This window comes from Sarcophilus harrisii, chromosome 1, assembly GCF_902635505.1.
Source record: "Sarcophilus harrisii chromosome 1, mSarHar1.11, whole genome shotgun sequence".
NCBI classification, from domain to species: Eukaryota; Metazoa; Chordata; class Mammalia; order Dasyuromorphia; family Dasyuridae; genus Sarcophilus; species Sarcophilus harrisii.
Genome location: NC_045426.1, coordinates 51111164 through 51124118, shown reverse-complemented (window position 1 = coordinate 51124118; position 12955 = coordinate 51111164). Strand labels below are relative to the sequence as shown.

Sequence of the window (12955 nt, the reverse complement as noted above, 5' to 3'; positions counted from 1 at the left end):
CATTCTGATTGTCAGAGAGCTCACATTTTACTGGGAAAATATCTATATCTATAGTTACGTCTATATCTATATATAACAGCTATATACATAATACATTCAAAGTAGATGGAAGGCATCCATAGAAGGAAAAACACTAGTAGCTGAAAAAAATCCCATGGATAAAGTAGGCCTTGGGTTGAATTTTAAAGGAATCCAGGAATTCCAAGTGGATGACTTAGCAATAAAGTCTAGATCTCCAGAATCTACATCAATATTCTTTCTACTATATTTTATTGTCATATTGAAACCAATGAAGTGGGAAGTCATATTCCTTGAACTCCCCTATCCCCAAGAAACTATAACCACATGGGGAAAAAAGCATGTGAGACAGTATAGTTCAATGGAAAGGACTCTAGATTTGGAATCAGAGGACCTTTGTTCAAACACTAGCTGCTCCACTCAACAGCTATGTTATCTGGGGCAAGTCACATTATTTAAAAAATCGAAGGGTTTAGATTATAGATGGCCTCCAAGATCTTCTTCAGCCCCAAGTCTCTTATTCTATGACAATGTGTATCTGATCCTGTCATTCATCACACTCCATCTTCATATTTCCAGGCAACTGAGATTGAGGGAAGAGACTGCATTGCCTTTTATCAGCTTGTACAGAGTTATGAGGTTCAGATAACCTGTGATTTGCATTTATGCAGCATTGGGGAAAGAGGTCAAGAGATTCCTTCTTAGACACAGATTAAAGCAAGTCTTTGTTTTCAGGTTCCATATTTCCTTTTTGTGTAAATTGTGTGTAAACTCAAGATTGGTGTGTGTGTGTGTGTGTGTGTGTGTATGGGAGAGAGAGAGAGAGAGAGAGAGAGAGAGAGAGAGAGAGAGAGAGAGAGAAATGACGTTTCTTTATCTCATCTCCACCCTTTCAGAAGCAGTCTTTCCTGGCTGTGTTTGCACTTGGGTGCTCTCCATGGTATTAAGCAATATCCACCTTTGAGTAACGACCCCAAAATAATCACTTCATGCTGACAATTTACGGTTATAAGAATGTGGCTTTCTGAGTCCAAACATTAGGCAGAGAAGACAAATGCTATATTTTACCTCGAGCCTTTTCCTAACTAGTGCTGGACTGAGCTAACACTGCTCCTGGCTTCTTCTGGATGACTGTCAAGAAATACCACCGGCCCACAGGCAGGCCATCAAGACCAACGTCATTGGCAACCTTGGCCTGAGACCCCCCTATTGCTTTAAATAGCTGCCTGCATGCCTCTCCTGGTGTTTACGCCTTCTCAGGAATGAAAGCTGGGTCTCCTCATGATTGCAAATCAGGCATCCAGCAGCGGGTCCTGGGTAATTACCTTTTCATACAAAATTGGGAAGTGATACATATTTATTTATGCTTCACAAAGAACATCGTCTCTTGGGAGGGTGCACACACTACCATTTCCTGAGATGGATTGCCTCCCCTCCCACACCTTTCTCCCTCTCTCCACCACATTTCAAATGAAAGAAATGTTAAGGTTTTATCTCAAATTTTATGCTCTTCATCATGTTTTCTAGGCCTTTCCAGTCCAGCATGATGGCTCACCCTCAATCATCCGGGACCACTCTCTATGACACTCAACCCCCCAAGTGATCCCTAGCTGTTCCAAATCTTTCCCCTTCCCTATCCCTTGACTTATTTTTCCAGTGGTCTATAGTGACCTTTCTCACATGAAACTGGCTAAAGTTGCTAGGCAGCCAGGAACTCATTCTAATCCAGGTATATCCTTCTGCCTCAGGAAGGTATATCAGGGATTAGACAGAGTGAAGGATCAGGGGTAAGAGAAAGAGATTCAAGTCATTCAAAAGTCAATTTGGGAGGCAGCTGTACTCTTGGAAGTCTCCAGGAAAGGAAGCAATAGTTCAGCTCAGGGGATTCAGGCTCCCTAAATCCTTTTCTACTTCCAGTAGACATTGTAGACACCTTGAGTATCTGTGGTAGTAGAGATGTGTCATAATTTTCAGGGGTTTGCATTACCAGAGTCATACTCTCAGGCTAAGCAGAAATATATACAGGCATCTTTTTTTTTCTTACAAAATTGGTGAATTCCACTAAAGCTGACTGTGAAGTTAGTTTCTTTAAAAATCATCTCAATTTTACAATTGCCTTCCACTATAAAATCCACAAATATAATCCCATTAAAAGCCCCACAAGGTTGGTGGCAGATCCATGTCATTCTGATGTAATGATAATTAATAAGGAGAACAACTGAATCTATATGAGGTCCTAAGGCTTTACAAGGCAGTTAACATACATTATCTTATTTGATTCTCATAATAATACTATAAGAAAGGTGCTATAGCTATTGTGGCCCTCATTGTTGCAAAGGAGAGAACAGGTTCAGAGGAATTTAATAGATTCACTGATTTAGAATTGAAACAGAGCTTAATTTCCATCTGGTCAACTTCTTCATTTTAGAGTTGTAGAAACTGAGGCTCAGAGGGACTGGTCTAAGGTCATGCAGATAGTTTGAATGCTAGATCTGGGATTTGAACTTGGGTAGCAGTCAGGAGGTTCTGAGTTCAAATCCAGCCTCAGATACTTAATAGCTATATGACCTTGAGCAAGTCACTTAACCCTGTTTGCTTCAATTTTCCTCATTTGTAAAATGGTCTGAAGAAGGAAAAGACACAAAACATTCTAGTGTCTCTGCCTAGAAAATCTCAAATGGGGTCACAAAAAGACATGAAAATGACTAAATAATAACTCTGACTCCAACTCTAGCAGGCATGCCACTATGTGACTCTATATCTTCAAACTCAGGTAGTCCGTATTTAAAGAAAGATTCAAAATCAAGTCTCTCCAAAGTGAGTCCAGATCTGGTGTTCTTACTGGTTGGTTTCCTGTATAGCACATCATACAAATGTAAGCTAGTTATTAACTGAGCACCTACTCTGTGTGAGGTACTGCTGCTAGATGCTGCAAAGATTCCTACCCCTCAAGGAATTTAGAAGTCTCATTTGGGAAACAAGACTTTTAATGATCAGAGATAACAGGAGGAATCTGTGAATATGGGTGGGCAGGGGGAGAATGGCTATTTCAATATAATTGGCTTTTCTTTTGTAATCCTATGTATTTTATGCATCTACAAATTTTACTCTAATAAGGGATCTAGAGGCTTTACCAGAATGCCAATGGGATCCATGATACATTCATAAAAGAATATTTGTAATGAAGATAAAAACACACAACAGGAAACTGGAAAGCAGGATGGGAAGATGATAGAGAGTCTCTCAAGAAATGGTGGTATATGCCAGAGTTTCTTAAACTATGATTCACAATCCCACATGGAGTCCCATAACACAATGTGGGGGTTGTGAAATTATGATTTATTATCAGTAAATGTTTGATTTGTGGGTCTGTTTTACATACCTTTATACCCAGTCACACAAAAATTTCTGAGGTGAAAAGGCATCACAAGTGGAAAAAAGTTTAAGAAGTCCTGAAGTAGACTAGGGATGTACCAATCAGGACAATGGATTTCAGAATGGAGGCATCTTGAAGGTGGGAAGGAATCTGACAAGTAGTTAGAGAAGTTCAGAGAGTCACTTTAGCTGGCAGTAAAGTGAGTTTGACTGAAGATGACTCCTCATGACAAAGTGGGAAGTGGGGGGTGGGAAAATATAGTTTGTTTGGGAAATAGCAAGTCCTTCACTCTGGCTTAAGAGGAGTTAGTTATTGTTGTTTTTGTAGATGGCGGTCCTTTGTTCTCAAAGAAGGGTAATGACTTCATGAGGGTAATATCTTGACTTGCTCCTGAATTGGATTTAAATGAAGTAGAGCTGAAGTCATCAGCCACACTCCATGAATGGGGAGGAGAAAAAGATACGGCTAGAAAGTAACGCTGGGAGTTCTAAGATGAAGAGAGCCTTCTGTAGCCAAAGAGAAGACTGTGGAAACTAAGTGTGGTTCACAACATAGTATTTTCACCTTTTTATTGTTGGATTGCATTTTATTTTCTTTCTCATTTTTCCCCTTTTTGATCTGATTTTTCTTGTGTATCATGATAATTGTGGAAATATATATAGAAGAATTGCACATTTTTAACATAATGGATTGTCATCTAGGGGAGGGGGTGAGGAAAGGAAGGGAGAAAAATTTGGAACATAAGATTTTGCAAAGATGAATGTTTTAAAACATAATAAACATAAAAAAGAAAGGAAGATTGGGATTAATTACTCCTAGAGTTTCTCACATCTTCTGCTAGGTTCCAGGAATCTGAGATTGCTAAATATTTGGTAACCAGATAAATGGCTTGCTCAGATCTTTCACATAGTCACAGAATCATATAATGTTAAAACTTAGAAAGGACTTTAGAACTATATAATCAGTTGTAGAAAAATTGATTTGGGGCCAGGAAAATCTAAATTCAGATCTTGCCTCAAACACTCACTGTGTGATCCAGGGTAAATGCTTCAAATTTTATGAATCTTGGTCATCTCATCTGTAAAACAGGGGTGGAAGTAGTACTTACTGTCCAGAATGGTTGTGATGATTTCAATGAGACAATTTGATCAAAGTACTTTGTGGACCTCAAAAAATTGTATAAATGTAAACCACAAGCCCAATCTTTCCCACTTCTCATTTTATAGAGAAAGGGAAGTGATTTATTTTGGCCATACCCAAAATGTTAGAAATAAGATCTAATTTCTTGGTCTTCTCACCATAAGTTCAAAGCTCTTCCCACTAGCTGTGGGGCTTATCCAACAATCCTGGGACCCAATATGACACATAAAGAGGATGATCAAGGAAAATTAAAGGGAACATAATAGCAAGACAATTGTCACACATTGTTCACTTCTTTAATTTTTAAAAATGAGTAAGCAGACAAAAAATTTTTGTGCCCTTTGAATACCAAATAAAAACTTCAGCTGTGTAAAACAGTAATACAACCCTTTCTTTTAATAATACTGTAAATATCTCTGAAAGGATCTATTGCTTCTATATGAATATCAAAAAGTCATCACCATAAGGACATAATTCTCTTTTGTGTCATTTTTTTTGTTTCCAAAGAAGGTACACAAATACCAGTAGGAAATTTGGAAAAAAATCCCTCCTGTGCGCCATGAATAAAATGTTAAGCAGTTCAGGTGTTAAATGCACAAAAACTGAGCTCCCAGCATGTTAGTAACTTCAGACCATGTAATCCCACATGTATGTATATAAAGTTATTATTAAAACAATCTATAGCAGCAGAATCCGAAAAACTTCCAAACCCAGGATTTGTTGGAATGCTTGCTTGGTGAACATAGAAAGAAATGAACCTAAGGTATAGGGCATAAGACTCAAGATCCCTGAGGAAGGCATCTTGTTACCTTTTTGGAGATGGGATTCTAGATCAGATGATGAGTGAAGAAAGAGAGCCAAGGCCATGGGAAACTGAAGGCCATCAAGACAAAATGACAAAACTGAGGAAAGAAATATATTTCTGACAGAAGAGATAAATGAGTTAGTTTGGGAAACTTTAGTTCAAAATCATATTTCATTTTCTTCAAACATTATGATGTAAACAAAATTTCCCCTTTTCAGCCCCAGTGTGCTGTAAACCAAAAGTTCTGATTCTGAAAAGCTCACATCTCCAAGAAATGTAGGAAGCAGGAAAGAGCCTTACAAATCTACCTACCCAAAACCCTCATTTTATAAATGAAATGACTGATGTTCAAAGGGGGTATTTGTGATTTATTCAGGGCTGTCAGTTAGTTAATGGCAAGAGGTTAAAAAGTATTCCTAAAAATTAAAATGATAATTAAGAAACAGATATATTAGTTTGAAAAAATTCAAGTAAGTAAGTATAGAGACATGGCTTTAAAAGCCACCAAGCAAGATCAAGGAATCGATTGGACTATAGTTTAGCATAAATACCTCCTTCAGAAACCATGGTCATTGAGGGACAGCCTTTTTTTTTTTTATTTTAACTAGCTGCTTATATTTCTCTGGGCAGAGGGCCACTTGGAAGGAACAAAGAAAGAATTGACTATTAAGAAGAAAAATGAAAGACTCAACACTTGACTATTGACAGAGCAGGTAGACATTGTCTTGGAAGAGAGAAATAGTGGAAATTTGGAACAATCATTTACAGAGGAAGTGGACCAAAAGAGTTTAATACTGTCATTGGCTAATAGAAGAAGAGTCTTGGAAAGTAAATAGTGTAGATAAGTCAAAGCTGAAGGAAAAGGGAGAGCTCAAAAAAACATGAAGAGAAGGGAAAGAACATGCTTGTAACATCTGGATGGAAAAATATGTCATTTCCAGACTACTTCCCATGAACAACTATTCTTCCTATCCATTACCCAAGCCAGAGGGAAGAAAAAGCAAAGTGATCTGGAAACCCAAATCTAACTGAGAGACCAACCCAAAAGAAGGATCATAGGATGTTAGTGTTTGAAGGAACTCTTTGAGATCATTTAACCCAATCCACTCATTTTATAGAGGAAGAGACTGAGATCCAAGTGGAAAAAGAGTTATCCAAGCTAATCAGTGGCAGATACCACAAAATAGAATATTCAGTCTGATGTGCTAAGATATATGCTAAGAAGATTGATAAAGACTGGGAAAAAGCATCATGGAAATGATGAAATCACTTAGAGCTGAAGGAAATTTTATACAGGTCCAAATCAACTTAACAATGACTATCTAGTCTTTTGAAAAAAAAACTACATCTTTTTGTAATATTAAATTAGATTTTGTAGTATTAAAAATTAGGGTAAGCTTACCATTTCTATAATTTTATTTAGTTTTTATTTTTATTTTTTTTTAACATATGAGGCATTTGGTAAGCCTCCTAAAATATGGGAATGGGGAAGGTTTTGTTTTGTTTTGTTTGAACCTGTGGTTTCATTGATATATTAAAAAACTCCTCTACTGAATTAAACCTTCACCTGCTTTGCCAATTAATGCCTTAGAGAGTTGCCTGTGGCACTGAGAATTTAAGGGACTTGTCCAGGATGACACAGTCGGTACATATCAGAGGTGAACCCAAACCCAGGTGGTCTGCACTCCAAGACTGCCTCACTAGTTTGGGGATATCTCTACATCCAAACACATTCTCAGGTGACTTGAACCACATACATACTAGATATGGGGATGATTCTAGCTCCCAGGATTAATTAAAAATATACCACAAAAGCAAGATAGGAATAGGATATTAGTGTTAGAAGACACCTTCTGAAGCATGTGATCCCAGATGTGGCAAATGAGTTCCAAGACAGAAAATTATTTGGTTAAGATCTTACTAGTGGCAGGAATTTGGGGCTTGCATGGGGATCTTTCCATTCTGTTTTCTCTCCTGGGTAGTATGAGAGAAATGCCACTCTAATTCCAGTAACTTGAGGAAGTGATTTCAAACATGTTCTTCTACCCCATCACTCTATGCCAATCACTTTTCAAATACAATAATGGGCTGAAGGCCAACATTTCTAGAAAGGACAGAATGAAGCTCATCATATTAACGACTTTTTCTAATTAACTCTTTATTGGCTAAGGGGATGTGGCTTTTCTCTTAGTATTCACTTGCTTATAGAATGAAACAGAAAGTGTGTGATGTTTCCAACCAAAGTGGAAGACAAATACTGAGACAAATAAAAGATAGTATATGCTGGAGCAAGAAAAGATGGAGAGGAGGGACTTCCTAAGTCTTAGTAGTAAGAGTCAGTTGATGCTTGTTAGACTAAAGAGAAATAAGTCCCACAAAACAATGTCTTTGATGCTGATTTGAAGGATAATCATCTCTAAGATATGGCCTCCCATTCCTGAAACTTGGCTGGATCTATGATTTTGAGACTAGAAAATAGGGGGACATCAGGGTTGGAAGGGACTTTGGAGGTTACCTCATCCAGTGCCTTCATGGTACAGAGGAGGAAGATGATGACTAAGAGAGGGAAGATAATTTAAGTGAGTAACTGGGGAAGTTGGAAATCAAGTCTAGGATTCCTCATTTTCAGCCCAGAACTTTTTCTATCATACCTCAAAGCCTGGAGAGCCTGGAGTTGCTACCTGGATGCCAAACTCTCTAGCATCTCATTTATCAAATGAGAGGCTTGGATTCACTGTCTCTAAATTCTCTTCAAGTTCTAAATCCTATGATATGGAGACTGGGGCTCAAATGAAGATGGCAAGAACTGAGTGGAAGCTTCTCTCCAGTGTACAGAGAAAGAAATGGTCTGTGGAAATGGATTAGAAACATAATGAGAGCTTTTCAATGCCACCCCATCCCCCAAACCCAAAGTATAAAAGGTTGACAGTACGTTTTTACAGACCTTCTTAATTCCTATAAAATGACAATTTAAATCACCACATTACAAGAAGTTTTTGCTAGCATCCCATACAATATTATCTCTTTGTGACTGTTACTTACATAATAATTAAAAAATAATGACTTTTAAACAAGTATACAGTGTTCACTTTAAAATTAACTTGTTAATAATTTTTGTGCAAAACAAGCGACTCCTATAATTAAGTGAAGTAGTTTATATCTTCATTTATAAAAAAAATCCCAGTCGAAGAAAGGTCTCTCAGAAATGTGTCTCCTTTTCTGTGATGGCAGAAATGTTTCCATCCCCTTTGAGTTTAGCGTCACAGTCATTTAGGATAACCGTTCGTGGGCCAGTGCCAAGCTTCCCTCTCATCTTCAGGTCCGGGCTGGGCACTATCAACTTCCTGAATTTCTGTGTGATGGAAGAAGACAAGAGCTGGGTAAGTAAGGACTTCTTGGACTCTTGCCCTGTTTGTCTGTCCAAACTGTACCAGCTTTGGTGCCTCCATCCTGATTTCCTAGAACAATGGATTCAGAGATAGAGAGGCCTTGGAGATGTTCTAAGCCAGAGATTCTTAAACTTTTTCCATTAGCAACTCTTTATCACCTGAGAAAATTTTTACATGACTCTGGGTAGTTAGATTTATATAATAGGTACACAAATCAAACACTTACTGATAATAAATCAGAATTTCACAACTCCCATAGTCAGTTATGAGACCCTGTATAGAGTCATGAACCATAGTTTAAGAAGCTGGGTTCTAGTCCAATCATCCTCATTTTCTATATGAGGAAAATGCATTTGAAGAAATGAAGTGAATTGACCCTGTGTCATGGCTGTACTTAGCTTGCACATGGCACATAGCATGTGTTGATAAATCCTTTTGACTATCTAAAGGATTTTGTAAATTTTAGCTATTTGTCAATTAATTCCTATGAGAATGAAAATCAGGGGTACATTGTCCGTGAGTTATGTCCATGGTAGGATAATTAAACAAATAGAAATGATTCTAGAATGTCAAGACTGGAAGGGACATTGAGTCCAAGCCCTTCATTTTCCAGCTGAGCTAAGTAAATCCCAGAGAAAGCAAATGAATAACTCAAGATCATATGGTGAGTTAATGGATGGAACCTTGAACTAATGTGTAGCTAAATCTTTGGGCCTCTTCTAGAATCTCCTTCTAATTGCAGCTCTAAGTTCTCCAAGTAGCTCTCTTTCAGCACTTCTTAAATATGGGGACTGTCACACTAGGGAATGTAATTGACTATTAGACAAGCAGTCTCAATTAAGTGGGCAGTTTAGTGACATACATCATAGAGTGCAAGCCATGAAGTCAGGAAAACCTGAGTTCAAATCCACTTCAGATGTTTTCTGACTGTCACTAAAAGTTAGTCACTTAATCTCTTTTTGCCTCAATTTTTTCATCTGTAAAATAAGAATGAGAATACTCTGGGTATGTAGATAAAGTGAGATAACATTTAGCAAGTGTTTTGTAAAACTTACATTTTTATATTTATGAAAATAATTATTATTCCAAGATAGGATTTTAGAGCTGAAGGAAATTTAGAAACCACTTAAACCAAATGTCTCATTTTACATATAAGAAAACTGAAGAGATAAGATCTCTTTTATAATTGGGTTTTTAGATAGATTCTTGCCTTGGGAAGAAACTGGGTGGTTTAGCAAAGAGTCTATTTTTCCTCCCCTACTAGTTCTAAATTCTAAACCCTAAAGTCATCTTCAAGGAAACTTGCATCTGTTGATATTTCTGAACCTCAACAACCCAGTGAAAACCTTGGGGTATTTTCTCAGTGGGGAAGATGATAAGGTTTCAAGTGAAGGTTTCCACTGAAGATGTAAGCTAGCATGATGTCCCAAAGTGTTAACAAAACAACCTGGTGACCTACAATCTCTTCACAAGTAAGAGAATCTTTAGTGCTACAGGGACCTTAGCTCCAGAAATAACCACCATCCTTGCAGAAAGAAGGCATGAAGAGAAGGTCATTTTTCCAAATGGCCTGAGGTCCTGTAGCAGGCCAATGAACTGTGCTTTCTGTAAGAAGACACTCACCAGTGTGGCAGTTGTCCTACCCCGCAGGAAAATATCAGTTATGTCAACGTTGAGTCCTTTTCAAGGACCAATATTCTCAGTGATTCTAGGGATTCACTACTTTAAGTTCCAAATGCAAACAAAACAAAATTAAGCAAACATTTCTCACTTAGATCCACCTTTCTCTCTACCCTCTTCATCACAATCTTAGTTCTTGTCTTCCTCACCTCTTGACTGGGTTATTTCAATAAACTTCTCTCTGGTTTTTCTGCCCTAGTTTTACTATTCTCCAATCCATTCTTCACTGAGCTGCCAAAATAATCTCCCTAAGGCAGGGGATAGATGGGATCAACAATAAAATAGACTCATACTTCTAAGAAGTAATTGAGGGACATGTTTACTCATGTCTTTTCTTTTGAACCAAGTCTTATTTTTTTATAATTTCACAAAATTCAGTTTTATTTTGCAGTTGTTTTATTTAAATTTACATTGATGTAGTTGTTATGTATATTGTTTTCCTGATTCTGTTTAGTCCAATTTGTATCACTTCACATCTTTTTTTTTTCATATTTCTCTATCCTATTCTTGTGTCTTAAAGAATTACATTCATTGGATGTCCATCAGTTGGAGAATGGCTGAATAAATTGTGGTATATGAAAATTATGGAATATTACTGTTCTGTAAGAAATGACCAACAGGATGATTTCAGAAAGGCCTGGAGAGACTTACACGAATTGATGCTGAGTGAAATGAGCAGGACCAGGAGATCATTATATACTTCAACAACAATACTAGATGATGACCAGTTCTGATGGATCAGGCCATCCTCAGCAACGAGATCAACCAAATCATTTCTAATGGAGCAGTAATGAACTGAACTAGCTATGCCCAGAAAAAGAACTCTGGGAGATGACTAAAAACCATTACATTAAATTCCCAATCCCTATATTTATGCACACATGCATTTTTGATTTCCTTCACAAGCTAATTGTACAATAATTCAGAGCCTGATTCTTTTTGTACAGCAAAATAATGTTTTGGTCATGTATACTTATTGTGTATCTAAGTTATATTTTAATATATTTAACATCTACTGGTCATCCTGCCATCTAGGGGAGGGGGTGGGGGGGGTAAGAGGTGAAAAATTGGAACAAGAGGTTTGGCAATTGTTAATGCTGTAAAGTTACCCATGTATATATCCTGTAAATAAAAGGCTATTAAATTAAAAAAAAAAAAAAGAATTACATTCATGTACTACAGTGTTTGGCCATTTTTTAAAAATTGAAGGGCATCTATTTTCTTTCTTTTAACTACCATGAAAAGTGTTGCTATAAATATTTTTTTATATGTGGAGCTTTTCTTTTTTTTTCAATGACCCTTCCTGGAATATATGCTTAGCAGTGTAATCTCTGGGTCAAAGGAGATAAATATTTTAGGCGCTTTATTTACATAATTCCAATTTGTTTTCCAGAATTATTATACTGATTCATAGCTCCACCAATGATGAATTAGCGTGAACATAACTCCTCCAACATTGATTGTTTCTATTTTTTGATCATCTTTACCAACTTGCTGAGCATACATTAAAACCCTAGGATTGTTTTGAATTGCATTTCTTTAATTATTAGTGACCTGAAATATTCTTCCATATGGATCCTAATTGTTATTCTTTTAAGAATTAGGGATTCATATTCTTTAACTATTTATTTATTAGGGAATTAATTTTGTTTCTATATATTTTTGTTAATTGTCTACATATCTTGGACCTTAAACCATTACCAGTGATATTTGTTACAAAGCTTTTCCCCTCCAGTTGACTATTTCCTTTTATTCATCCCTAGATGAATTAATTTTGTTTGTGCAAAGGTTTTTAAAAATTTCATGTAATCAAAATTATTTATTTTACCTTTTGTAATTATTTCTATCTCATTTGATTAATAACTTATGCTCTACATATATAGCTGTGAAAGATATATGATATGCTTGTCTTTTAATTTTTTCTTAATAGTATGGCCTTTCATTCATTTTGAATTTATTGTATAAATAAATACAAAGAAATGCAATATGATTAAAAATGTGGCACCAGATCTATTTTCTCCCACACTGCTTCTTGGCTTTTCTAGCAATTGTTGTCAAATACTGAGCTCTTTCCTAGATATTTTATGTTTTCAGGTTGAGCAGCCCCTAGGTTATTGAGTTCAATTATTTCTGATTCATCTTTGTCTAGTCCGTTCCATTAATTTTTTTTATTACCTAGTGGCCTCAGGTCATTCTTAAAGACTATAATCTACAGTCAAGTTATGCATCAGTTAACAATTTCAAATAGAGGAGGAAGTTTCCACAATAGGAATCCTCCACCTCCACCCAATTGATGAAATCCTGGGTGTAAACCGAAATATATTCATACACAACTATACAATATACATATACATATGTTTGCACATATATGTAAATAGACAATGGCTAGATGTGTTTATATATGCTCACAATATACATGCATATACATACAGAAAAATATTATGTATGTGTACACACACACAGAGCTAAATCTCATATTTCATCCATAGGAGGAATTCCCTGTGAGGAACTTCTCTCTAACACTGCAGCTTGACTCTGCTCTGTAAG

At 36.6% G+C, this 12955-nt stretch overlaps 1 protein-coding gene across 1 annotated transcript in view; it reads right to left on the bottom strand.

The window, feature by feature from the left end:
- Positions 1 to 4814: 4814 nt before the first annotated feature.
- The window catches only part of SLC6A11 (solute carrier family 6 member 11), a 178578-nt gene continuing 170437 nt past the window's right edge, over positions 4815 to 12955 (bottom strand). Inside the window, exon 14 of the mRNA XM_031955206.1 lies at positions 4815 to 8691. Coding sequence (XP_031811066.1) covers positions 8539 to 8691 — 153 coding nt within the window. The 3' untranslated portion in view covers positions 4815 to 8538. The remainder of the gene's footprint in view (positions 8692 to 12955) is intronic.